General features: G+C 42.2%; 1 protein-coding gene across 1 annotated transcript in view; it reads left to right on the top strand.

Annotated features, from left to right (window-relative positions):
- Positions 1 to 24,433, top strand: part of Blos1 (biogenesis of lysosome-related organelles complex 1 subunit 1) — a 57,902-nt gene that overhangs the window by 21,609 nt on the left and 11,860 nt on the right. The window contains exon 3 of the mRNA XM_068392415.1: positions 12,837 to 12,909. Within this exon, the coding sequence (XP_068248516.1) occupies positions 12,837 to 12,909 (73 nt within the window). The remainder of the gene's footprint in view (positions 1 to 12,836; positions 12,910 to 24,433) is intronic.

The following is a 24,433-nucleotide window of genomic DNA, read 5'->3' as shown; positions in this document are numbered from 1 at the left end:
TCGTGCCACAGGCAAGACCTACTGAATACGCCGTCCCTAACTGGATTTGTTTTCACAACGATTTGGTGAAGTACACTATTCCAGTTTTGAGCTTTCGCTATGCAGGGGGTTTTATCTTCATTTCAAAACTTGAACTCGTTTTGGATAGATTTAATTATGGTGACGAAGAGAGTATGGACTCTCCTTCACTTTTAAATGGCCGACCCTTCCCTTAGACGGAAGTGTTGGTGACGAAGAGAGTATGGACTCTCTTTCACTTTTTAATGGCCGACCCTTCCCTTAGACGGAAGTGTGTTTAGGTTTTTGGTAATTTTGCTTAACGAGTTATAGATCTATTTATTTTATATCTCTTCGCCTTTATAGGCCTCTTCGATTAACTTTCCTTTTATTATAAACTTATAAAAATTAATTTTTATGTTTGTTTTTTTGCGACCTTTCCTAATAGTAGGCGGTCCTTACTTGGAACCGAAGTTAATTAACATTGAGCCCGTCATATCGTTTTTTCCTTTTAAGAATTTATACTTTTTTAATTTTAATGTTTTTGAAAGAATTTCTTTGATAGTCTCGTACTGTTTTCAAAGATGAACTAACGTTTAGTTTAGTCTCCGCAGTTGTTGACGTTCAGAACGTTCAACATGCGCTCTATCGTTACGATAGAGAGAGAGTATTTCACGGTTTCACGTTGCAGTAAGAGTAAATCGATTCTAGCGTTTCGTTCATTCTTTCTTAGCTTAAATGGTTTTAATTCTAATAAAGGAACTTTTTGGGAAACCTTTCAGTTTTTTTCCTTTAGCAAATGATATGTTTTAACGATATATAATTGGGCTCTTCTCTCAGGTTCTAAGTCAAGAGAGAAGAGAGAGAGAGATAGAGACGGAGGGAGAGAGAGGAGAATAAACGTTTCGTTCAAGCGGGTAACGTTGTTCTCGTTTTTCACTCTTCTCCCTAGTCGCTGTAGGGGAAGAAGGTAAAACGTTTCTAGAGTTTTATTCTTGTTCCCAAGCTTTATGCGGTGAGAGATTTTAAACGTAGTTTATTTGATCTAGTGTTTAGTCTCTTTTCCAGCCACTGAATTCTTTATCTTTCATTATGTTTTTCTGTTGCATTGTAAAACTGTTTTCGCAATTACTACCTTTTAATGAAGGATAGGATTGCGTGTTTCAGGTACAAATCACTTAAAGTTTCGATTTCAGTGAAATAAGTGCAAACAGAAAATCAAAGTGATAAAGTGATATGCGCAAAGTGTTACAGTGTTGCGTTCGAGGTTCGTCTGTTCGTGCCAGTTGTTCACCTAGTCCGATACCTCTTACAAGCTCCCAAGCCCAGGGGAGAAGTAATGTCGAAGGACTTATGGGTTCCACAGGCCTTGATCGACGAACAGACGTTTCCCTCGGTGGTTTCGGGTGTATCTACACACGTTGCCGACGTGATCGCCCCACCCACATAAAGACGAGAGAGCCCATTTATTCCTCGTCTGCGGAAGAGGTTTCTCGCAGAAACCATGGACCAAATCTTGCAGCTTTAAGTGCAAGTCGGTCCCTTCCGCGCAAGTCCAACGGCCTAGGTGTAGCCACTGGGTCAGTTCGGACTCGCTCCAGTCATCCGACGACTGCACACCTCCCAAGAGAGGCAAGGTGGTACCGCAACAGGCAGTAACTCCGTCTGTTGCCGCACCAGCTGTTTTAGACCCTCAGTCACAACGGACAGTAGCTCCGTTTGTTGCCGTCTTTTATAGACCCTAGTGGTCCATGCTGTAGACTATGCAGTCTCAGCTTGCTCCTTCATGCAGGAGTATCGTGCTGATAAGGTTGACAATGCACCTGTTAACCTACAACCTGCCACGGTTGTGCGCTCAGCAGATACTGCGGCTGCCTGCTCCCACACTCCACCTGTGAGAGCTCCACCTCCGATGCGCAGTCGACCCTGCCAGACGCATGTTCATGCTGCACCCTCCGTTGACATGCGTGAGCTTCCGCATCAGCAGTGGGAAGGGGCTGTCAAGCTGCCGTGTTTTGCCGCAATGCGGCATGCTCCGCAACCCACGGCAGTCCCTCCCACGCACCAGCACTCCGCTTTTGTTGTTGCCAGCTCCCACACTCCGACTGCGGAGAAGGTTGACGATGCACCCGTGGGCCTACAGCCTACCACGGTTGTGCGCCCGGCATGGCTGCCTGCTCCCACACTCTTGTTGTGAGAGCTCCTCCACCCATGCACAGTCAACCCTGCCAGACGTATGCTGACTCCCACAGACACACGGAGCACTCCGTTGCCGTGCGTGAGCTACCACAAGCTGCCGTGTTTTGACACGGTGTGTCAGCCTCCGCAACACACTGTGGTTACCGCCACTCGCCCGCAGCAAACTAGTCAGTCAGGAGTTGAGGCTTCCCCACACAACTTTGGTTGTTGCCAACTCACAGACTGTCAAACAGTTACATGACGTTGCCTTCTGGTCTGCTACTAATACACCAGTGCTGTATGTCCTCACGCTCCTGTTGTGGTTGACAGTTCAGTTTTTGACAGTTCACAGACTGTCAAGCAGTTTCATAACGTTGCCTTCTGGTCTGCTGCTTATGCACCAGTGAAACCCTCACTGAGATAACCTAGCTTTTCTCGGACATGGTTCCTGTAGATGAGAAAGTGCTGTTCTCCCTCCTTCTGATATTCCCTTGAGGACTCTGTCATTTGGAGAGGAGCCTTAAGCTGCTTAGCCTCCTATGGACTTTAATTAAAGCATATCATGCTTCCAGGGAGGGTAAATGGTTCCGCTTCAGTCGCTACCCCGTCTGTTGCCACACCTGCTCCCATAGACCTTGGGCTTTGTTGCAAGACATGCAGTCCAAGCTTAGTCCTTGATAGAGGATTTTTTACGGAGAAAAACCTTCTTGCCAACAACCTTCCTACCGGTTGGTTGTACGCCCTGTTGACGCTGAGATTTCCTACTCACGTCCGCCAGTTGAGATGATTCCTCCTCCGGTGCGACCCAGTGTGGGTTGCCAGTCGCACGTTAACGTTAAGCGACTCTCGGAGGTGGTTGTGGACGTTCAGTGTGTCACTAGGAAGACGTTCAACAACCAGCAGAGGTGACTTGTTGTGACGCAGTGCGGCAACCTCAGCAACCCGATAGGGGTTGTCTGCACAACCCAGACAGTCTAGACAGTTTCGGGTTGTCGCTGTACTTCCTCGCTTCCCCATGGTTGACAGTTCACAGACTGTGCAGCAGTACCATGATCTTGTGTCCGGCTCCGTCACGCATCCACCAGTGCGACCGGATTCAGCGAGTCAGACGTTGCCCACTCCGTTGCCGTTTCCTCATCAGTTTCGGATGAGGAACCCTCTGATGAGGACATGGCTGAACAAGACGATCAACCCCCAGCCCTGCTATCCATCCAGAAGATGCTGAAGAAGGAACGCGGCCCTGTCAGGCTGTGGATGAGTCTGGTTAAGACACTGTCATCCGTGGTTCAATTGGTGTCACTTGGAAGACTACACCTCCGTCCTCTTCGGTTTCATCTAGCTCTTCACTGGAAAAGGACAAGACGCTAGAAGCGGTCTAGATCCCGGTTTCCGGAAGATAAGTCTGGTCTGACTGGATGAAAGGACTTTATCAACCTTTGATAGGGTTTTCCCCTGACTGTTCAGACTCCCAACCACGTTCTCTTCTCAGACGCATCGGACGTAGGCTGGGGTGCGACCTTAGGCGGTAGGGAATGCTCGGGATTATGGAACTCGAGTCAAAGGACAATGCATTTCAACTGCAAGAAGCTTCTGGCAGTACGTCTGACCTGGAAAAGCTTCAGGTCTCTCCTTCAAGGCAAAGTAGTGGAGGTGAACACGGTCAACTCCCTGCTTTGATGTACATCTCCTAGCAAGGAGGGACCTACTCTCTGACATGGTACGAGTTCGCAAGTGACTTCCTCTCCTGTTCAACAGGTCTAGACTTTTCACTAGTAACAAGTTTCTTCCAAGGCAACTTGAATGTCTTAGCAGATTGTCTCAGTAGGAAGGGACAATAATTCCAACATATTGGACCCTCCACTAGGATGTATGCAAGAGACTTTGGGTCTCCTGGGGCCAGCCAACCATAGATCTCTTCGCAACCTCGATGTCCAAGAGGCTCTCAATACTTTGCTCACCTATCCCGGACCCAGCAGTAGTTCTTTTAGATGCCTTTCTACTTGATTGGTCTCATCTAGATCTATATGCATTCCCTCCGTTCTAGATTGTCAACAAGGTACTGCAGAAGTTCGCCTCTCACGAAGGGACAAGTGGACGCTAATTGCTCCCCTCTGGCCCGCGAGAGAATAACTTACCGAGGTACTTCGATGGCTAGTAGACGTTCCCAGAACTCTTCCCCTAAGGGTGGACCTGCTACGTCTGCCACGCGTAAAGAAGGTACTCCAAGGCCTCCACGCTCTTCGTCTCACTGCCTTCAGAGTATCCACAGACTCTCGAGAACTAGAGGTTTTTCGAAGGAGGCAACCAGAGCGATTGCTAGAGCAAGGAGAACATCCACCCTTAGAGTCTACCAATCGAAGTGGGAAATCTTTCGAAACTGGTGCAAGTCAGTATCCGTATCCTCGACCAGTACCTCTGTAACTCAAATAGCTGACTTCCTCTTATATCTGAGGAAAGAGCGATCTCTTTCAGCTCCCACTCAAGGGTTACAGAAGCATGTTGGCATCAGTCTTCCGTCACAGAGGCTTAGATCTTTCCAACAATAAAGATCTACAGGACCTCCTTAAGTCTTTTGTGACCACGAAGGAGCGTCGTTTGGTTACACCTGGTTGGAATTTAGACGTGGTTCTAAGATTCCTTATGTTAGACAGGTTCGAACCACTTCAATCAGCCTCCCTGAAAGATCTCACCTTTAAGACTCTTTTCCTGATATGCTTAACCACAGCTAAAAGAGTCAGTGAGATTCATGCCTTCAGCAAGAACATCGGATTCTCATCCGAAACGGCTACATGTTCTTCATCTTGGTTTTCTAGCCAAACACGAGCTGCCTTCTCGGCCTTGACCAATATCGTTCGATATTCCAACTTATCGTATGGTTGGAAATGAACTAAAAAGAGTATTATGTCCTGTAAGAGCTCTTAAGTTCTATTTTAAAACCTTTACGAGGCCCGTCTGAAGCTTTATGGTGTTCAGTTAAGAATTCATCTTTGCCTATGTCAGAGAATTCTTTATCCTATTTTTATCAGACTGTTAATACAAGAAGCTCATTCCCTTCTGAATGAGGAAGACCAAGCTTGGCTGAAGGTAAGGACACACGAAGTTAGAGCTGTCACAACTTCCGTGGCCTTTAAACAAAATAGATCTCTGCAAAATATATTCGACGCAACCTATTGGAAAAGCAAATCAGTGTTCGCGTCTTTTATCTTAAGAATGTCCAGTCTCTTTACGAGAACTGCTACACTCTGGGACCATTCGTAGCAACGAGTGCAGTAGTGGTGGGGGCTCCACCACTACAATTCCCTAATTCCAGAACCTTTTTAATCTTTCTCTTGAAATATTTTTGGGTTGTCCGGAAGGCTAAGAAGCCTTTCGCATCCTACTTGATTTGGCGGGTGGTCAAAATCATTTCTTGAGAAGCGCCTAGATTAAAGGTTTTGATGAGGACCTTTAGTATGGGTTGCAACCCTTCATACTTCAGCTCCTAGGAGTCGCTCAGCATCCTATGAGGATCGCGAGGCTCAGTAAGGAAGACGTACTTAAAAAGGCAGAGTAATTGTTCAAGTCGTCTTTCTTACCAGGTACTTATTTATTTTATGCTTGTTATTTTGAATAACTGCTAAAATAAAATACGGAATACTTAGCTCATAATGTCAACTTGTTATGCTGGTCTCTACCCACCCCCCTGGGTGTGAATCAGCTATATGATCATCGGGTAAGTTTGATATTGAAAAATGTTATTTTCCTTAGTAAAATAAATTTTTGAATATACTTACCCGATGATCATAAATTAAAGGACCCACCCTTCCTCCCCAATAGAGAACCAGTGGGACAGAGGAGAAAATTGGTTCGTTGTTGACATCGAGTACTTGAGTACCTACTTGACAGATGGCGCTGTTGATATACACCCCCACCTGTATAGCGATCGCTGGCGTATTCCTCCCGTAGATTTTTTCTGTCGGGCAGCAGGGATGCAGCTATATGATCATCGGGTAAGTATATTCAAAAATTTATTTTACTAAGGAAAATAACATATTTGGCCTCCCATAGGTATGAAACAAAGGAGCACACATCATGGCTGTTTATAACTATTCAATCATGTAGTTTCCTCATTGTTTCAAATGATATTAAGAAAAGTTCCTTATCTCTGGTTTTCAGGGTGGATCTGGATTACAGTATTGAAAACACTAGTGATATGGTATTTAATCATTACGATTATTATTATTATTACTTTTTCTAGGTAAGCTGCAACCCTAGTTGGAAAAGTAAATTGCTACTAGTGCAAGAGCTCCAACAGAGATAAAATAGCCCAGTGAGGAAAGGAAATAAGTAAACAGTTTATATGAGAAGTTATAGTAAAAAATATAAATATCTTGCAATCAGTAACACTGTTAAAACAGAGAGAATCATGTCAGTTTGTTTAACATGAAAAAATCACGGTAAATTTGAACTACGGAAGTTCTAGCAATTCAACTGCCCTATTAGGAAGGTCATTCCCCAATCTAGTCACAGCTGGAATAAAACTATAGAATTCTGTGTAGTGTTGAGCCTTATGGTGGAGAAGGCAAGACTGTTAGAATCAACTGCATACCTACTACTACATTATGAGCACCAATTTGAAATAAAACATAAAACTTGGCGCTTGACCTTCTTTTGTTTTTTTATGAATAAGTGGCAACACTGTAAAAGTATTGCATGATAATTAAGCTAAACTTATACTGTAATTAGTGAAGTAAGTAAACAACTAAACTAAATACTGGTAATTGATAGTATTTTCTATGTACTGGTGGCCATTTTGGATTCCATCTCTTATTTTCTTATGTTCTAACAATTCCATGAGAATTTCATCATTTCCAAAGCATTCCTTTACCCCAAGATCTAGATGTAGACACCATTACTGTCATTTTTGGGCAAATAGGAAGAACACTAATGGCAACTTAAGGTGTTGGTGGCAATCTTGGATTTCAGAAATTTTTGAGATTTTGATTTTGTTAGGTTTTTGGTATGTTGTTCTCCAAATCATTTAATGATGTAAACAATCGAAAAAGATTTCTTGCAACTTTATATATGTAGGTTGGTTTTTTTTTTTTTTTTTTTTTTTTTTTTTTTTTTTTTTTTTTTTTTTTTTTTTTTATATAAAGGCCTAACAATAAAAGCACATTGCTGGGGCACTGTGATCATCCCTGATATTATCGGGGATACCAGGGGAAAAGTAGCCTTATCTACCAACTCCCTCCAAAAATGACATTGAAAGCCTATCTGCAGGACCCAAGTAAGGCCAAGCCTTCTTTTGTTCAGCTTGTCAGCAGCTGCCTGCAAGGAAAAATTTCCAGCACATGTTTGAGCGTTGCGATTGTCTTTCACTCCACAAATCCTGAAAATACTTGCTGATGTAGATCTAATTTCTCCCTGCTCCTGAAGCGTATTTCCAAGCCTGGGTCACATACCCAGAAGTTTCGCCAAGCCTTCCTTTGTTCAGCTTGTCAGCAGCTGCCTGCAAGGAAAAATTTTCCAGCACATGTTTGAGTGTTGTGATTGTCTTTCACTCCACAAATCCTGAAAATACTTGCTGGTGTAGATCTAATTTCTCCCTGCTCCTGAAGCGTATTTCCAAGCCTGGTCCAGAAGTTTCATCAATCAGCCAACATGATACATACATACATATACCAAGGCACTTCCCCCAATTTTGGGGGGTAGCCGACATCAACATAAGAAACAAAACAAAAAAGGGGACCTCTACTCTACGTTCCTCCAGCCTAACAAGGGACTCAACCGAGTTCAGCTGGTACTGCTAGGGTGCCACAGCCCACCCTCCCACATTATCTACCACAGATGAAGCTTCATAATGCTGAATCCCCTACTGCTGCTACCTCCGCGGTCATCTAATGAAGAGAGGAAAGTGCTAGATAGTCTCTCCAGTGTTGTCCTGGGTATTGCCAAGAATGATGCTGGAGAAGACGTAGCCTTTGCCGCTTCTCAAAGAATCATGTCCATCCTAACAGGATGCCAAGATTCTCACTTGACATATCGGGAGGATTGTGAATATCATGCCCCTAGAAGGTGCAGAGGGGTTGTGGATCTATCACCAGTTTAGCTATAAACCAATGACGTATCCATCCTTTCACCCTCTTGCAAATTTATGCTTTATTTCGTCTTTACTACAAAGGCGAAATCAAACATTCAAACTAAAAAGCTTGAGAAAAAATTTAAGTTCCTTAGATAGGAGGCAGCAGTATTATATATCTAAACTTCTTGTGGATGAAGACCAAAGCTCTCCACTTGTAGTTAACTACCTCATTAATGGTTTCAACAATCATTCCAGCTCTATTGAAGGCATTCCCTGATTTAGAGGACACAAAGTTTGTATATGTATAATTGGTTGAATAATCACGCAAGAAGAATATGGAAAACCTCAATTTCAAGAAAGAACAAAGCCCCATCCTCGTACTCTATAGAAACAGTTTTTTTCTGTTCTTTGATAATTATGTAAAGTATTTGGTTCTTTGACATAATTATTCACTTCGGTAGAGCAGTTTACAAAGTTAAATTTTTTTAAACTTACATAATCATACATATACCAAGGCACTTCCCCCAATTTTGGGGGGTAGCCGACACCAACAATGAAACAAAACAAAAAGGGGACCTCTACTCTCTACGTTCCTTCAGCCTAACCAGGGACTCAGCCGAGTTCAGCTGGTACTGCTAGGGTGCCACAGCCCAACCTCCCACATTATCCACCACAGATGAAGCTTCATAATGCTGAGTCCCCTACTGCTGCTACCTCCGCGGTCATCTAAGGCACCGGAGGAAGCAGCAGGGCCTACTGGAACTGCGTCACAATCGCTCGCCATTCATTCCTATTTCTAGCACGCTCTCTTGCCTCTCTCACATCTATCCTCCTATCACCCAGAGCTTTCTTCACACCATCCATCCACCCAAACCTTGGCCTTCCTCTTGTACTTCTCCCATCAACTCTTGCATTCATCACCTTCTTTAGCAGACAACCATTTTCCATTCTCTCAACATGGCCAAACAACCTCAACACATTCATATCCACTCTAGCCGCTAACTCATTTCTTACACCCGTTCTCTCCCTCACCACTTCGTTCCTAACCCTATCTACTCGAGATACACCAGCCATACTCCTTAGACACTTCATCTCAAACACATTCAATTTCTGTCTCTCCATCACTTTCATTCCCCACAACTCCGATCCATACATCACAGTTGGTACAATCACTTTCTCATATAGAACTCTCTTTACATTCATGCCCAACCCTCTATTTTTTACTACTCCCTTAACTGCCCCCAACACTTTGCAACCTTCATTCACTCTCTGACGTACATCTGCTTCCACTCCACCATTTGCTGCAACAATAGACCCCAAGTACTTAAACTGATCCACCTCCTCAAGTAACTCTCCATTCAACATGACATTCAACCTTGCACCACCTTCCCTTCTCGTACATCTCATAACCTTACTCTTACCCACATTAACTCTCAACTTCATTCTCTCACACACCCTTCCAAATTCTGTCACTAGTCGGTCAAGCTTCTCTTCTGTGTCTGCTACCAGTACAGTATCATCCGCAAACAACAACTGATTTACCTCCCATTCATGGTCATTCTCTCCTACCAGTTTTAATCCTCGTCCAAGCACTCGAGCATTCACCTCTCTCACCACTCCATCAACATACAAGTTAAACAACCACGGCGACATCACACATCCCTGTCTCAGCCCCACTCTCACCGGAAACCAATCACTCACTTCATTTCCTATTCTAACACATGCTTTACTACCTTTGTAGAAACTTTTCACTGCTTGCAACAACCTTCCACCAACTCCATATAACCTCATCACATTCCACATTGCTTCCCTATCAACTCTATCATATGCTTTCTCCAGATCCATAAACGCAACATACACCTCCTTACCTTTTGCTAAATATTTCTCGCATATCTGCCTAACTGTAAAAATCTGATTCATACAACCCCTACCTCTTCTAAAACCACCCTGTACTTCCAAGATTGCATTCTCTGTTTTATCTTTAATCCTATTAATCAACACTCTACCATACACTTTTCCAACTACACTCAACAAACTAATACCTCTTGAATTACAACACTCATGCACATCTCCCTTACCCTTATATAGTGGTACAATACATGCACAAACCCAATCTACTGGTACCATTGACAACACAAAACACATATTAAACAATCTCACCAACCATTCAAGTACAGTCACACCCCCTTCCTTCAACATCTCAGCTTTCACACCATCCATACCAGATGCTTTTCCTACTCTCGTTTCATCTAGTGCTCTCCTCACTTCCTCTATTGTAATCTCTCTCTCATTCTCATCTCCCATCACTGGCACCTCAACACCTGGAACAGCAATTATATCTGCCTCCCTATTATCCTCAACATTCAGCAAACTTTCAAAATATTCCGCCCACCTTTTCCTTGCCTCCTCTCCTTTTAACAACCTTCCATTTCCATCTTTCACTGTCTCTTCAATTCTTGCGCCAGCCTTCCTTACTCTCTTCACTTCTTTCCAAAACTTCTTCTTATTCTCTTCATATGACTGACCCAGTCCCTGACCCCACCTCAGGTCAGCTGCCCTCTTTGCCTCACGTACCTTGCGCTTTACTTCCACCTTTTTCTCTCTATATTTTTCATACTTCTCTATACTATTACTCTGCAGCCATTCTTCAAAAGCCCTCTTTTTCTCTTCCACTTTTACCTTCACTCCTTCATTCCACCATTCACTGCCCTTCCTCATGCTGCCTCCAACAACCTTCTTCCCACATACATCACTTGCAATCCCAACAAAATTTTCGTTTACTAACTTCCACTCCTCCTCTAAATTACCAGTTTCTCTTACTCTCACCTCGTCATATGCCATTTTCAACCTTTCCTGATATTTACTTTTTACTCCCGGTTTTATCAGCTCTTCAACCCTCACTACCTCCCTTTTACATCCACCTACTCTATTCCCCCACTCTTTTGCTACAACTAATTTTCCTTCCACCAAAAAATGATCAGACATACCGTTAGCCATACCCCTAAACACGTGCACGTCTTTCAATCTTCCAAACATTCTTTTAGTTATCAACACATAATCCATTAACTTACATAATGAAAACTAATATTTGCTTAATTTATATCGCAGAATGAATTTTTATTATTCAATTTTTAAACTTAATTGATTTAATCCCTTACAAGTGGTGGCGCAGGATAAACTGAAAAGCACTTTCACACTTATTTTGAAAACTTTTAAGCTTTATTTCGGTGTTCACTAGGGATTTCAAAGAAGACTTAATTCTCTTTTATATTAATGAAAATGTGACTTACAGTATTGGTTTCAATAGTTCTCGGAACAGACATGAATTATGTCCGTACATTGAAGTGCATTCTTTACTCTCTATGATCCTCCAGGCTTTCTATACAACATTGATGCAGACTAAGTATAATACAAAGTAATTAGCTCCAATTTACAGTACTGTACTGTGCAGTACAGTTTATGGGCTGGTTAAGCTAATCTATATTATTAACCCTTTTACCCCCAAAGGACGTACTGGTACGTTTCACTTAACTCATCCTTTTACCCCCATGGACGTACTGGTACGTCCTTGCAAAAAACTGCTATTTAAATTTTTTTTTTGCATATTTTTGATACTTTTTTGAGAAACTTAAGGCATTTTCCAAGAGAATGAGACCAACCTGACCTCTCTATGACCAAAATTAAGGCTGTTAGAGCAATTTAAAAAAAAGAATATACTGCAAAATGTGCTTGAAAAAAAATAACCCCTGGGGGTTAAGGGTTGGAAATTTCCAAATAGCCTGGGGGTAAAAGGGTTAATAACTTTGTCTTGCTCAAATTCAACACTGGATTCTTCATGCCAGCCAAGCGAGACTTTAGAAGTGACTCACTTATGTGGTTAATTATGCAGTACAATTTAGAGTACTATAGAATATTCAATCATGTTCCAGCAGATGAGTCTTATTTTGCACATGGAGAGTAAATTGTTATGATGTACACTTGGGCATGCTGTTTTATCTTATTTCACTTACTCTTGTTTTGTTTTTTTCTTTTTGGAAGTTTTTATAGTTTATATGTAAAGGATCTGTTTTAATGTTGTTACAGTTCTAGAAATATTTTATTTTGTGTATTCTTCTCTTTTAGTTTATTTATTTCCTTGTTTCCTTTCCTCACTGGGCTATTTTTCCTTGTTGGAGCCGCAAGATAGCCCTATCACTCCCCCCAAGGGAGGAGTTGTAGGACTAGGGACAGATGTGTATAGGCAAGCCTATGTATAGGCTAGCCTACACCAAAGGGATAGGTGGGGAGGGAGAAGAAGAGGAGTCTTTCATAGAGGGGGCTCTGTACAAGAACGGCCACCTTTGGCTTACTTTATAGCATTTTGCTTTTCAAACTAGGGTTATAGCTTAGCTTGTAATAATAATGATAATAATAATAATAATACAGTATTATGTGGAGTTTCAGATGAAAGCCACATTGCGGAATTACTTAACGGTAGTCTCAGATTTTTATTTGTGCCTGGTGATAATGTTGGTTTGGACCTTGTATGAAATAATGTATTGTATGGTACAGGTATTATGAACATAGGTGGTCAAGAGATTTTACTTTTGTTTTTCAGAACGGAGACGTAAAGAAGCTGTTCAGGCCAGTAGTAATCTTACCCATGCCCTAGTCGATCATCTAAATGTAGGGTGAGTTTAATTATCTGGATTTTACTTTGAATATAAGGATGGTTGTAATTGTTGGACAATCATTAGTAGTTTTGCTTACGATCCCTTCATTTTACTTATGCCAACTGCCCAATGTAGTTCATCTAATTGAGAAGCATTGGATGTATCGCTTGGTAGAGGAAAACTCATTCATTATAAAGCAAATGTCAACACTATAGTCCATTTCTTTTAGCGATGCATATTTGCACCGACTCGCAGCGGTGCCCTTTTTGCTCGGAAAAGTTTCCTGATCGCTGATTGGTTAGAATTATCTTGTCCAACCAATCAGCGATCCGGAAACTTTTCCGAGCTAAAAGGGCACTGCTGCGAGTCGGTGCAAATATGCATCGCTAAAAGAAATGGACTATAGTATATGAATTAAGAATGCTTCTGAGATTAGTAGCTTATGAGTTTGAGTCGGTCAGAAAATTATGGACATTAAATTCTGTCCTGTGGACCAAAGCTGCTACAGCAATCCTTTTTTTGATGAATACTTGTGATGCTGTTAACATATCAGAGAAGGTTCCTGCATTGGTAAACCTTTCTCGCTTAGATGAAGCTTAGATACTTCTTTAAGGATGGAAAATCAGAATTATGCAACCTGTGTGTTAGTGAGGCCAAGGAATTCCTTTTTCAAATTATTCGTAGGGGAGTACTGTACTGCAGTGGCACCAGTGCATTACAAGCGTTGTGCTGTAGACATCACCTAATAAGCTTTGTACTGTACTGTAGTGTCCTTTTAGCCCCTAGATTCCGTCACTTTTTAGCATTCTGCTATAGCTCTATTTCCACTTTCTTCCTTGCATATTCCTGTCCAACATCTTAAATTTTACTTCATAGTACAGCTGCAGGGGTTTCCCTTTGTTGCTCTCAGCTGCTGGATGGCTCATCATAGCTTATCCCACCAAACAGCCAACCATTGAAGCATTCTTTCATTGGCATTAACTAAGTCCGAGTTGTCCAAATTATGGGATGGTGGGAATGATCAGAGAATATGATTTTCTCCACATTTGCAGGACTGATCAGTTTTAAGGCCGCATTTGACCGGATTGTCACCTATTCTGGCCACTCCAGCTCTAGCCCAGTGTTGGGCTTTATGGTCCAAATTCATAAACCCTTTTCAAAATAGACTGTCATACGTACTAAAATGTTAACCCTTTTACCCCCAAAGGACGTACTGGTACTTTTCAATATTAATCTTACCCGATAATCATGTAGCTGTCAACTCCGTTGCCCGACAGAATTCTACGGAAGGGATACGCCAGCGATCGCTATACAAGAGGGGGGTGTACTCACAAGCGCCACCTGTGGCCAGGTACTGCAGTACTTCTTGTTGACACCACCTCAATTTTTCCTCTGTCGTGCCTCCGGCTAGACCTACATGGATACGCTGTTGATTCTGGAGTTTTTTGCTCACGATTTGGTGATGTATTTGCTCTAGAGTTTAGCTTTCGCTATTCAGGAAGTTTTATCATTAGCTTAGCTAGCTTTTGGAATTAATTTGATTAATTATGGTGACGAAGAGAGTATGAACTCTCTTTCACTTTTAAATGGCCGACCCTTCCCTTAGACGGGAGTGTTGGTGTCTAAGAGAGTATAGACTCTCTTTCTTAATTTTGCTTAACAAAAGTTATAGATTTATTTTATATCTCTCCGCCTTTTATAGGCCTCTTCGATTAACTTCCTTTTATTATAAACTTATTAAAATTAATTTTTATATTTGTTTATATTCGACCTTTCCTAATAGTAGGCGGTCTTTTCTTGGTACCGAAGTTAATTAACATTGAGCCCGTCATTTCGGTTTTACCTGTTAACATATTATGCTATTTTAATGTTTTTGAAAGAATTTCTTTGATAGTCTCGTACTGTTTTCAAAGTTGAACTAACGTTTTGTTTTGTCTCTGCAGTTGTTGACGTTCAGAACGTTCAACTTGCGCTCTATCGTTACGATAGAGAGAGAATTTTCACGGTGTCACGTTGCAGTAAGAGTAACCGTTTCTAGCGTTTTGTTCATTCTTTCTTAGCTTAATGGTTTTAATTCTAATAAAGGAACTTTTTATTTGGGAAATCTTTCAGTTTTTTTCCTTTAACAATAATATGTTTTAACGATATATATGATTGGGCTCTTCTCTCAGGTTCTAAGTCAAGAGAGAGAGAGAGAGAGAGAGATAGAGACGGAGGGAGAGAGAGGAGGATAAACGTTTCGTTCAAGCGAGTAACGTTGTTATCGTTTTTGCTCTTCTCCCTAGTCTCTTTAGGGGAAGAAGGTAAACGTTTCTAGAGTTTTATTCTTGTTCTCAAGCTTTATGCGGTGAGAGATTTTAAACGTAGTTTATTTGATCTAGTGTTTAGTCTCTTTCCAGCCACTGAATTATTTATCTTTCATTAGATTTTTCTGTTACATTGTAATTCTGTTTTCGCAATTACTAACTTTTAAGGAAGGATAGAATTGCGTGTTTCAGGTACAAACCACTTAAAGTTTCGAGTTCAGTGAAATAAGTGCAAACAGAAAATCAAAAGTGATAAGTGATTAGCGCAAAGTGTTACAGTGTTGCGGTCGAGGGTTCGTCTGTTCGTGCCAGTTGTTCGCCTAGTCTGGGACCTCTTACAAGCTCCCAAGCCCAGGGGAGAAGTAATGTCGAAGGACTTATGGGTTCAGCAGGCCTTGATCGACGAACAGACGTTTTCCCTCCGTGGTTTCGGGTGTATCTACACACGTTGCCGACGTGATCACCCCACCCACACAAAGTCGAGAGAGCCCTTTTATTCCTCGTCTGCGGAAGAGGTTTCTCGCAGAAACCATGGACCAAATCTTGCAGCTTTTAAGTGCAAGTCGGTCCCTTCCGCACAAGTCCAACTCCTAGGTGTAGCCATTAGCCCTGGGTCAGTTCGGACTTGCTGCAGTACGACAACTGCACACCTCCCAGAGAGGCATGGTGGTATCGCAACAGGCAGTAGCTCCGTCTGTTGCCGCACCAGCTGTTTTAGACCCTCAGTCTCAACGGACAGTAGCTCCGTTTGTTGTTGTCTTTCTTAAACTCTAGTGGTCTATACTGCAGACAATGCAGTCTCAGCTTGCGGTGTTGATGCAGGAGTTTCAGGCAGAGAAGGTTAATACACCTCCTCCTGCGAGCGCTCCTCCTCACCGCAGTCCAGTCTGCCAGACGTACGAAGTTGAGGTTCCTCAAGCTACCTCCATGCGTGAGCTACCGCGTTGGGAGTTGCCAGTTACCAGCGTTGTGCAGCAACCTCCACCTTCCTTAAGGCAACCTCAACAATGGGAACAGGAGTCTTATGCCTTACATCCTCCTCTTCCTTTGAGGCAAGAGTTTCTTGCAGTTAGACCATCTTCGAGGCAACAACCTCTTGAGGTACGACAACCTCTACCATCCTTGAGGCAGCCACCTCAGCTCTCGCAGCTGCTACCTCAACTTTCCTCAAGGTGAGAGCCTCAACTCTTGAGGCTAGCACCTCAAGAACCTCAACTCGTGAGACAGGAACTGCGTTCTGCGCAGCCGCTACCTCAACTCTCGCAGCTCACACCTCAAGAACCTCAACTCGTGAGTCAAGAGCCTCTCTCTGCGCAGCCACCTCAACCCTTGAGGCAAGCGCAACTCTTGAGGCAGGAACCTCATGCTATGAGTCAGCCACCTCAACGCATGCATCTGCCACTTTCTCCTCAACTTGAGCCTCTTCCCATTCAACTTTGAAATAACAAATGACAATAATAACACCTCATTACTTTCATAACTTGCATTTGTAAAACATATACATGTATGCCTACACAAACATTATGATAATGGAGGTTATTCGTATTACTTAAAAAAAAAAAAAAAAAAAAAAAAATATATATGTATTCCTTGCAATATATTTTTAACAAAATCGCAAAAATATGGCAAAAATATCTTCAAAACAAAAATGAATCATGAGTTATGAATGTACTGTAATGTAAATTTTATGTTGATATTAAAACCCCATGCAAGCATGCATGAAGTAATGCAGTGTTGCCAACAGGGCGAGTTTCCCTTTCCTGAGGTGAAGTAGATTATAGTACGTATATTTAGTGCAGCTTAATTCTACGATTATCATGCCGGCTATCAAATTCATCAACAAAACAGTCTAAATCAATTCCCTCGGCACGTGCACTTTCAATGGACAGTAATGCGATATTACTCAATCTAGCACTGGTCATGGAATTTCTGAGAAATGTTACACGCCATGCAACATGCTCTGCTTACCTTACAGCATGCTCTACATACAGCATGCTCTGCATACAGCATGCTCTGCATACAGCATGCTCTGCATACCTTACCGCATGCTTCTCAGTCACACATCTTTGGTTGTTGCCAACTCACTAGACTGTCAAGCAGTTTCATAACGTTGCCTTCTAGTCTGCTGCTTTTGCACCAGTGAAACCCTCACTGAGAGAACTTAGCTTTTCTCGGATATGGTCCCTGTAGATGAGAAAGTGCTTTTCTCCCTCCTTCTGATATTCCCTTGAGGACTCTGTCATTTGGAGAGGAGCCTTTAGCTGCGTAGCCTCCTATGGACTTTTATTTAAGCATAACATGCTTCCAGGGAAGGTAATGGTTCCACTTCAGTCGCTAACCCCGTCTGTTACCACACCTGCTCCCATAGACCTTGAGCTGTGTTGTAGACATGCAGTCCAAGCTTAGTCCTTGTTAGAGGATTTTTTGTTTACGGAGTCAGTGTGTCACTGGGAAGACGTTCAACAACCAGCAGAAGTGACTTGTTGTGACGCAGTGCGGCAACCTCAGCAACCCGATAAGGAGTTGTCTGTACGACCCAGACAGTCTAGACAGCTTCGGGTTGTCACTGTACTTCCTCGCTTCCCCATGGTTGACAGTTCACAGACTGTGCAGCAGTACCATGATCTTGTGTCCGGCTCCGTCAGACGACTGGCTTTTAAGAGCTCCCACAAGTCGTCGCTGTCTGGAGATTCTCAGATGGACTATGGATCTGACCAAGGAACTGGGCCTCCTGGTCAATTTTGAGGAGTCCCAGCTCGTCCCATCCCAGACCATTGTCTACCTGGGTATGGATCTTCAGAGTCGAGCTTTTCGGGCTTTTCCGTCGGCCCCAAGGATCTTCCAAGCCCTAGAATGCATCCAGAGCATGCTGAGAAGGAACCGATGCTCAATCAGGTAGTGGATGAGTCTAACAGGGACACTTTCATCGCTGGCCCTGTTCATCGTGTTAGGGAGACTCCACCTCCGCCCCCTTCAGTATCATCTAGCTGCTCACTGGATAAAGGACATGACGCTAGAGACGGTCTCAGTTCCTGTTTCCGAAGAGAGGAGGTCTTCTCTCGCGTGGTGTAAGAACAGCCTTCTTCTCAAGGAAGTCTACCTTTGGCTGTTCAGAAACCCGACCGCCGTCTCCTCTCGGACGCATCAGACACGGGCTGGGGTGCGACTTTGGACGGACAGGAATGCTCGGGAACATGGAATCAGGAGCAAAGGACACTTCACATCAATTGCAAGGAGTTGTTGGCGGTTCTTCTGGCCTTGATAAACTTCAAGTCCCTCCAGCTTAACAAGGTGGTGGAGGTGGACTCTGACAACACCACAGCCCTGGCTTACATCTCCAAGCAGGGAGGGACTCTTTCGTGGAAGTTGTTCTAGATCGCAAGGGACCTCCTCATCTGGTCAAAAGATCGAAAGCTCACGCTGGTAACGAGGTTCATTCAGGGCGGTATGAATGTCATGGCAGATCGCCTCAGCTGGAAGGGTCAGGTCATCCCCACAGAGTGGACCCTTCACAAGAATGTTTGCAGCAGACTTTGGGCCCTGTGGGGTCAGCCAACCATAGATCTGTTCGCTACCTCGATAACCTAGAGACTCCTGTTGTATTGTTCTCCGATTCCAGACCCAGCAGCAGTTCACGTGGATGCTTTTCTGCTGGATTGGTCCCATCTCGACCTGTATGCATTCCCGCCGTTCAAGATTGTCAACAGGGTACTTCAGAAGTTCTCCTCTCGCAAAGGGACACGGCTGACGTTGGTTGGCTCCGCTCTGGCCCGCGAGAGAATGGTTCATAGAGGTACTGCAATGGCTGGTCGACATTCCCAGGACTCTTCCTCTAGGAGTGAACCTTCTACGTCAACCTCACGTAAAGAAGGTACACCCAAACCTCCACGCTCTTCGTCTGACTGCCTTCAGACTTTCGAAAGACTCTCAAGAGCTAGGGGCTTTTCGAAGGAGGCAGCCAGAGCGATTGCCAGAGCAAGGAGAACATCCACTCTCAGAATCTATCAGTCTCAAGGGGAAGTCTTCCGTAGCTGGTACAAGACCAATGCAGTTTCCTCAACCAGTACCACTGTAACCCAGATTGCTGACTTCCTGTTACATCTAAGGAAAGTAAGATCCCTTTCAGCTCCTACGATCAAGGGTTACAGAAGTATGTTGGCAGCGGTTTTCCGCCACAGAGGCTTGGATCTTTCCACCAACAAAGATCTACAGGACCTCCCTAGGTCTTTTGAGACCTCAAAGGAACGTCGGTTGTCCACTCCAGGCTGGAATCTAGACGTGGTCCTAAGGTTCCTTATGTCATCAAGATTTGAACCTCTCCAATCAGCCTCTTTTTAGGACCTCACATTAAAAACTCTTTTCCTCGTGTGCTTGACAACAGCTAAAAGAGTAAGTGAGATCCACGCCTTCAGCAGGATCATTGTTTTCACATCTGAAACGGCTACATGTTCCTTGCAGCTCGGTTTTTGCTAAACGAGCTTCCTTCACGTCCTTGGCCTAAGTCGTTCGAGATCCCAAGCCTGTCCAACTTGGTGGGGAATGAACTGGAGAGAGTACTTTGCCCAGTTAGATCTCTTAGGTACTATCTAAAAAGGTCTTAACCTTTACGAGGACAATCAGAAGCCTTATGGTGTGCTATCAAGAAGCCTTCTTTTCCAAGGTCTAAGAACTCAGTTTCTTACTATTCAGGCTTCTGATTAGGGAAGCACATTCTCATCTGAAGGAAGAAGACCTTGCTTTGCTGAAGGTAAGGACACATGAAGTGAGAGCTGTGGCTACTTCAGTGGCCTTCAAACAGAACCGTTCTCTGCAGAGTGTTATGGATGCAACCTATTTGAGAAGCAAGTCAGTGTTCGCATCATTCTATCTCAAAGATGTCCAGTCTCTTTACGAGTACTGCTACACCCTGGGACCATTCGTAGCAACGAATGCAGTAGTAGGCGGGGGCTCAGCCACTACATTCCCATAATCCCATAACCTTTTAACCTTTCTCTTGAATACTTTTTATGGGTTGTACGGTCGGCTAAGAAGCCTTCCACATCCTTGTTGATTTGGCGGGTGGTCAATTCTTTCTTGAGAAGCGCCGAGGTTAAAGGTTGTGATGAGGTCCTTTAGTATGGGTTGCAGCCCTTGATACTTCAGCACCTTAGAGTTGTTCAGCCTCCTAAGAGGAACGCTGCGCTCAGTAAGGAAGACGAACTTATTTAAGGCAGAGTAATGGCTCAAGTCGACTTCCTTACCAGGTACTTATAATTTCATTGTTATTTTGAATAACTGATAATATGAAATACGGGATTCTTAGCTTCTTGATATACATGTACACTGGTTTTCACCCACCTCCCTGGGTGTGAATCAGCTACATGATTATCGGGTAAGATTAATATTGAAAAATGTTATTTTCATTAGTAAAATAAATTTTTGAATATACTTACCCGATAATCATGATTTAATTGACCCACCCTTCCTCCCCATAGAACCAGTGGACCGAGGAAAAATTGAGGTGGTGTCAACAAGAAGTACTGCAGTACCTGGCCACAGGTGGCGCTTGTGAGTACACCCCCCTCTTGTATAGCGATCGCTGGCGTATCCCTTCCGTAGAATTCTGTCGGGCAACGGAGTTGACAGCTACATGATTATCGGGTAAGTATATTCAAAAATTTATTTTACTAATGAAAATAACATGTTTCACAAAACTCATCCCTTTACCCCCATGGACGTACTGGTAGGCTACTTCCTTGCAAAAAATGCCTTAAAATTTTTTTTTTTTCATATTTTTGATAATTTTTTGAGAAAATTCAGGCATTTTCCAAGAGAATGAGACCAACTGACCTCTCTATGACAAAAATTAAGGCAGTTAGAGCAATTTAAAAAAAAAATATACTGCAAAATGTGCTGGGGAAAAAATAACCCCTTGGGGGTTAAGGGTTGGAAATTTCCAAAGAACCTGGGGGTAAAAGGGTTAACATCCTGGAGATCAGTCAAAGTAACCTTTTCAGGTGACATAATTCTGCATCCAATTCTCATTGGAAGCCATAGAAACCATTGAGACCTATTTGTAGAAGCACACATTCAGGGGATACACTCCCTTTATGATTTCCTTTTTCATCATGGATTGTGAAAAACATACTGTATCAAAGGTTTGCATTTTTATTTGAGGCATGAGTGTGTATGGTTTGATTGAAACCATGAGGTGTGATTAGGAGCAGCTTGTCATAGAACTTACACAAACAGAGGCTCAGCTACCTTATCCTGTTATGATTTCCAGTTTATTGAAAGGAAGGCCCCCAACTGGAAGGTGAAATGAGGAGGAAGAACTATCTTTGTACCTGGGACATATTTGATGCCCATGCTACTCCGCTGGGTCTTGTTTTAAATGTTTTGAATCAGTTTACGAGTTGTTTTGGTGACTTGAACATTGAATGCTTGCATATGTATTATTTCTATGAACCTCCCCTGATATTCATATTGCTATTATTTTCGGGAGCTTGGTACATAGACATTACCCATTAAAAATGGAAAAATTTCTGATTTTCTTTCCTTCAAAATAATAATGCCTTTAGTAATGACACCCACTGGCATCTACCTACAATAAGATGCTGCGCATGTCATTCAGTCTTCAGTCTCCAAGTCGACCTAGTAGAGTCCAGATGATCACTCCAGATTGTGAGGATTTTTATATTTTAGCAGTTTAAAAATTTATTTTTGTTAGCAATTGCTGCATTGTTGTGAATAGGATTTGTTTTGGGGGCGGGGTTATGATCCACGTAATCTTTGCGTCGTGCAACAGGGACAGTTCTTTGATTTAGAGAATCGTAGTGTGGAGTGCAAAGGCCTCAGTTTTCCTCTATGGAGAGCATGTTGCATGATTGCAGATCATATTAGAGTTCAAAGCATAAAAGGAAAGGCTTACTTATAGTTCAAAGGAAAATCCAGGAACGACAATGCTATTTGATTGAAGAGGAAATGATGACGATAATGCCCCTCCAGCCTATCCCTATGTAACAGTCCTAACGAGTTTAGTTTTGGTAATCATGAGCCTGTAAAGCTTTTCACATCATAAGCTTCTTTTGTGGAATCTCAAAGGGTCAATAGATTTTTGATTAAGGGCAATATTTCAGGCCAAAACCTGACCTGTTTCAAGCCCTAGCCCAACTTCTGAAGTGGTGGCTAATGGTTCTGGTGTTTCATACCCTAGCCTAACTTCTGAAGTGGTGGCTAATGGTTCTAGTGTACCGTTCAGTAAAGGCTCTGATGGTACACAGCATATCCCAGATTTGAAATCTACTAGAACCTCAAATTCTTTTATTTTCTCTAGACCCTTTTGCCACAAAACCCTTGTACTCGTATTCCCTCCTTTCTAGCTGTTCTTTTAAACAATAAAGCTGTGAAGTCAAAGACTGAGATGGCTACCTAGATCCTTATACTGCATCCCTCTTCTTGCTTAAGTAAGTGCCTCTAAACTACCACTTATTCCTTATGTGCTGAAATGGTAGTGTTGGATCCTGTATCACTCCTCATAATGAAGTAAGCATCCTGAACGTCCTTTTATTACACATGTGGATGGCATGGAAAATTATATGATTCCCTTAGATCAAAAGTTTTTCTTTTTTAATTAATGTGTTTTAGGTTCAGCTAAACTATTTTGGTTGCATCATGTTTAAATATAACTGTGTGCATCGTTTGCAAGTAAGCTCGGACACTAGCTCATCACAGGTTTTTTTTTTACGTGTCAAATGTAGGGATTAGTACCTCAGTTGCTGAAGTGAGTCTTTTCAAACAAATATGCACTAGTTCCCGTATGAGGAAAACAAATAAATTAATAACAGATTAGTAATGTTGTGGAGAATCTTAGATAAAGAAGACCAGGTTGAAGATGTGGAGGAAGAACCAGAATCACATGAAGTGTCTTCTTTTAGTCTTTAAGACAGCTTCTTTCAGCTTATGTCTAAAAGATATTCAAATAGTGTTCATTACTTAAAGTAAGCTACAATGTTGATAGTTATTTTGAGTCATCAGGAACAACTGCTTCCAAGAAAACTCATACATCTCAGTTTTCTTAGTTCAATTTGGGTATGATAGAAAAATTATTTCAAGCACAAAGAAAGGCTGGTCATTCAAGTTCTCATTTAGTGTTGAAAGCCTTCTATTCCACAAAGATGATCAGTTGACCAATTTTGTTCTGGATTATGATCTTAAATTGAGGAATTTGCTTCGCTAAATTGTCGCTATGAATTCTTTTATATTTTTTTTTACATATTTAGTATGAAAAAATATAGTTTCTGATTATAATGAGTTTTAATTTCAAGCCTGTATTTGCTAAACATTATCTTAGAGTCCTGGTTTATGTGTCACAATAGTTGGTTTTTGAGGCATTTAGTAGCGACTGCGATGTGGTCTAATAACATTGTGAATTTAAGTAGTTAGTTTAGTAGAATAATGCTTTGGGTTTTGGTCCAGTAATATTTCAAATTTAATTTTTGGTTCCTGTAAAATTATACATGCAGTTCTAAAGTAATAAGTATTTTGTTATGGAAATAAGTAGGTGAAAAAGTTATATTTGCAAATTTGAATCTGAGAATTTACACTACCTAAACCTATAGACTACGGGTAAGTGTGGGACAGTATTTAATTGATAATGGGAAACTAAATGCCCTATTACTTTCCTTCAAAGAGTACCCACGACCACTAAAGTATGGGAGTTAGAAATCTGAATGTGAGGAGAGTATTTATAGAAATAAACAAATTTTAATAATGGCTGTTATTTCTATACTCATCTGATGCTCATATACATGTCCACCCTCCTCCTCCTCTGACTAATGCCATCAAGAGGATAAGTAATAATTTTGACACGAGACTGAAAGTGATACGTCATGCACATCATGTTATTGTTGATACACGGTAGTTGGTCTCATCACTTTACTAGAGACAGTGTATTAGAAGAAGCTGATTGAGCAAAGATCTGGCAGTATTTTTAGTCTTCTGGAAGCGCTGTAAATATTATAGATGCAGTCTGAGGAAAGGGTAATGTTAACATACAATGCTTCCTGGGGATGGAAGCTGTTCTGTGTTCTGTAATGAAAGCAATATGAACATCAAGTAAGTATAGAAATAACCCATCTTATTAAAATTCCATCTTTGTGGTTTTTATTTTGTCATCTTTTCAGCGAAAAAAAAAAAAAAGTATTTTACTTTAACACAAATTTTATGCATGTGTATTTTGTATGACCATATTGTCT

The sequence above is a fragment of the Palaemon carinicauda genome, chromosome 18, assembly GCF_036898095.1.
Source record: "Palaemon carinicauda isolate YSFRI2023 chromosome 18, ASM3689809v2, whole genome shotgun sequence".
In the NCBI taxonomy this organism is placed as follows: domain Eukaryota; kingdom Metazoa; phylum Arthropoda; class Malacostraca; order Decapoda; family Palaemonidae; genus Palaemon; species Palaemon carinicauda.
Note: the sequence above shows the minus strand (reverse complement) of the source record. Positions and strands in the feature narration are given on the sequence as shown.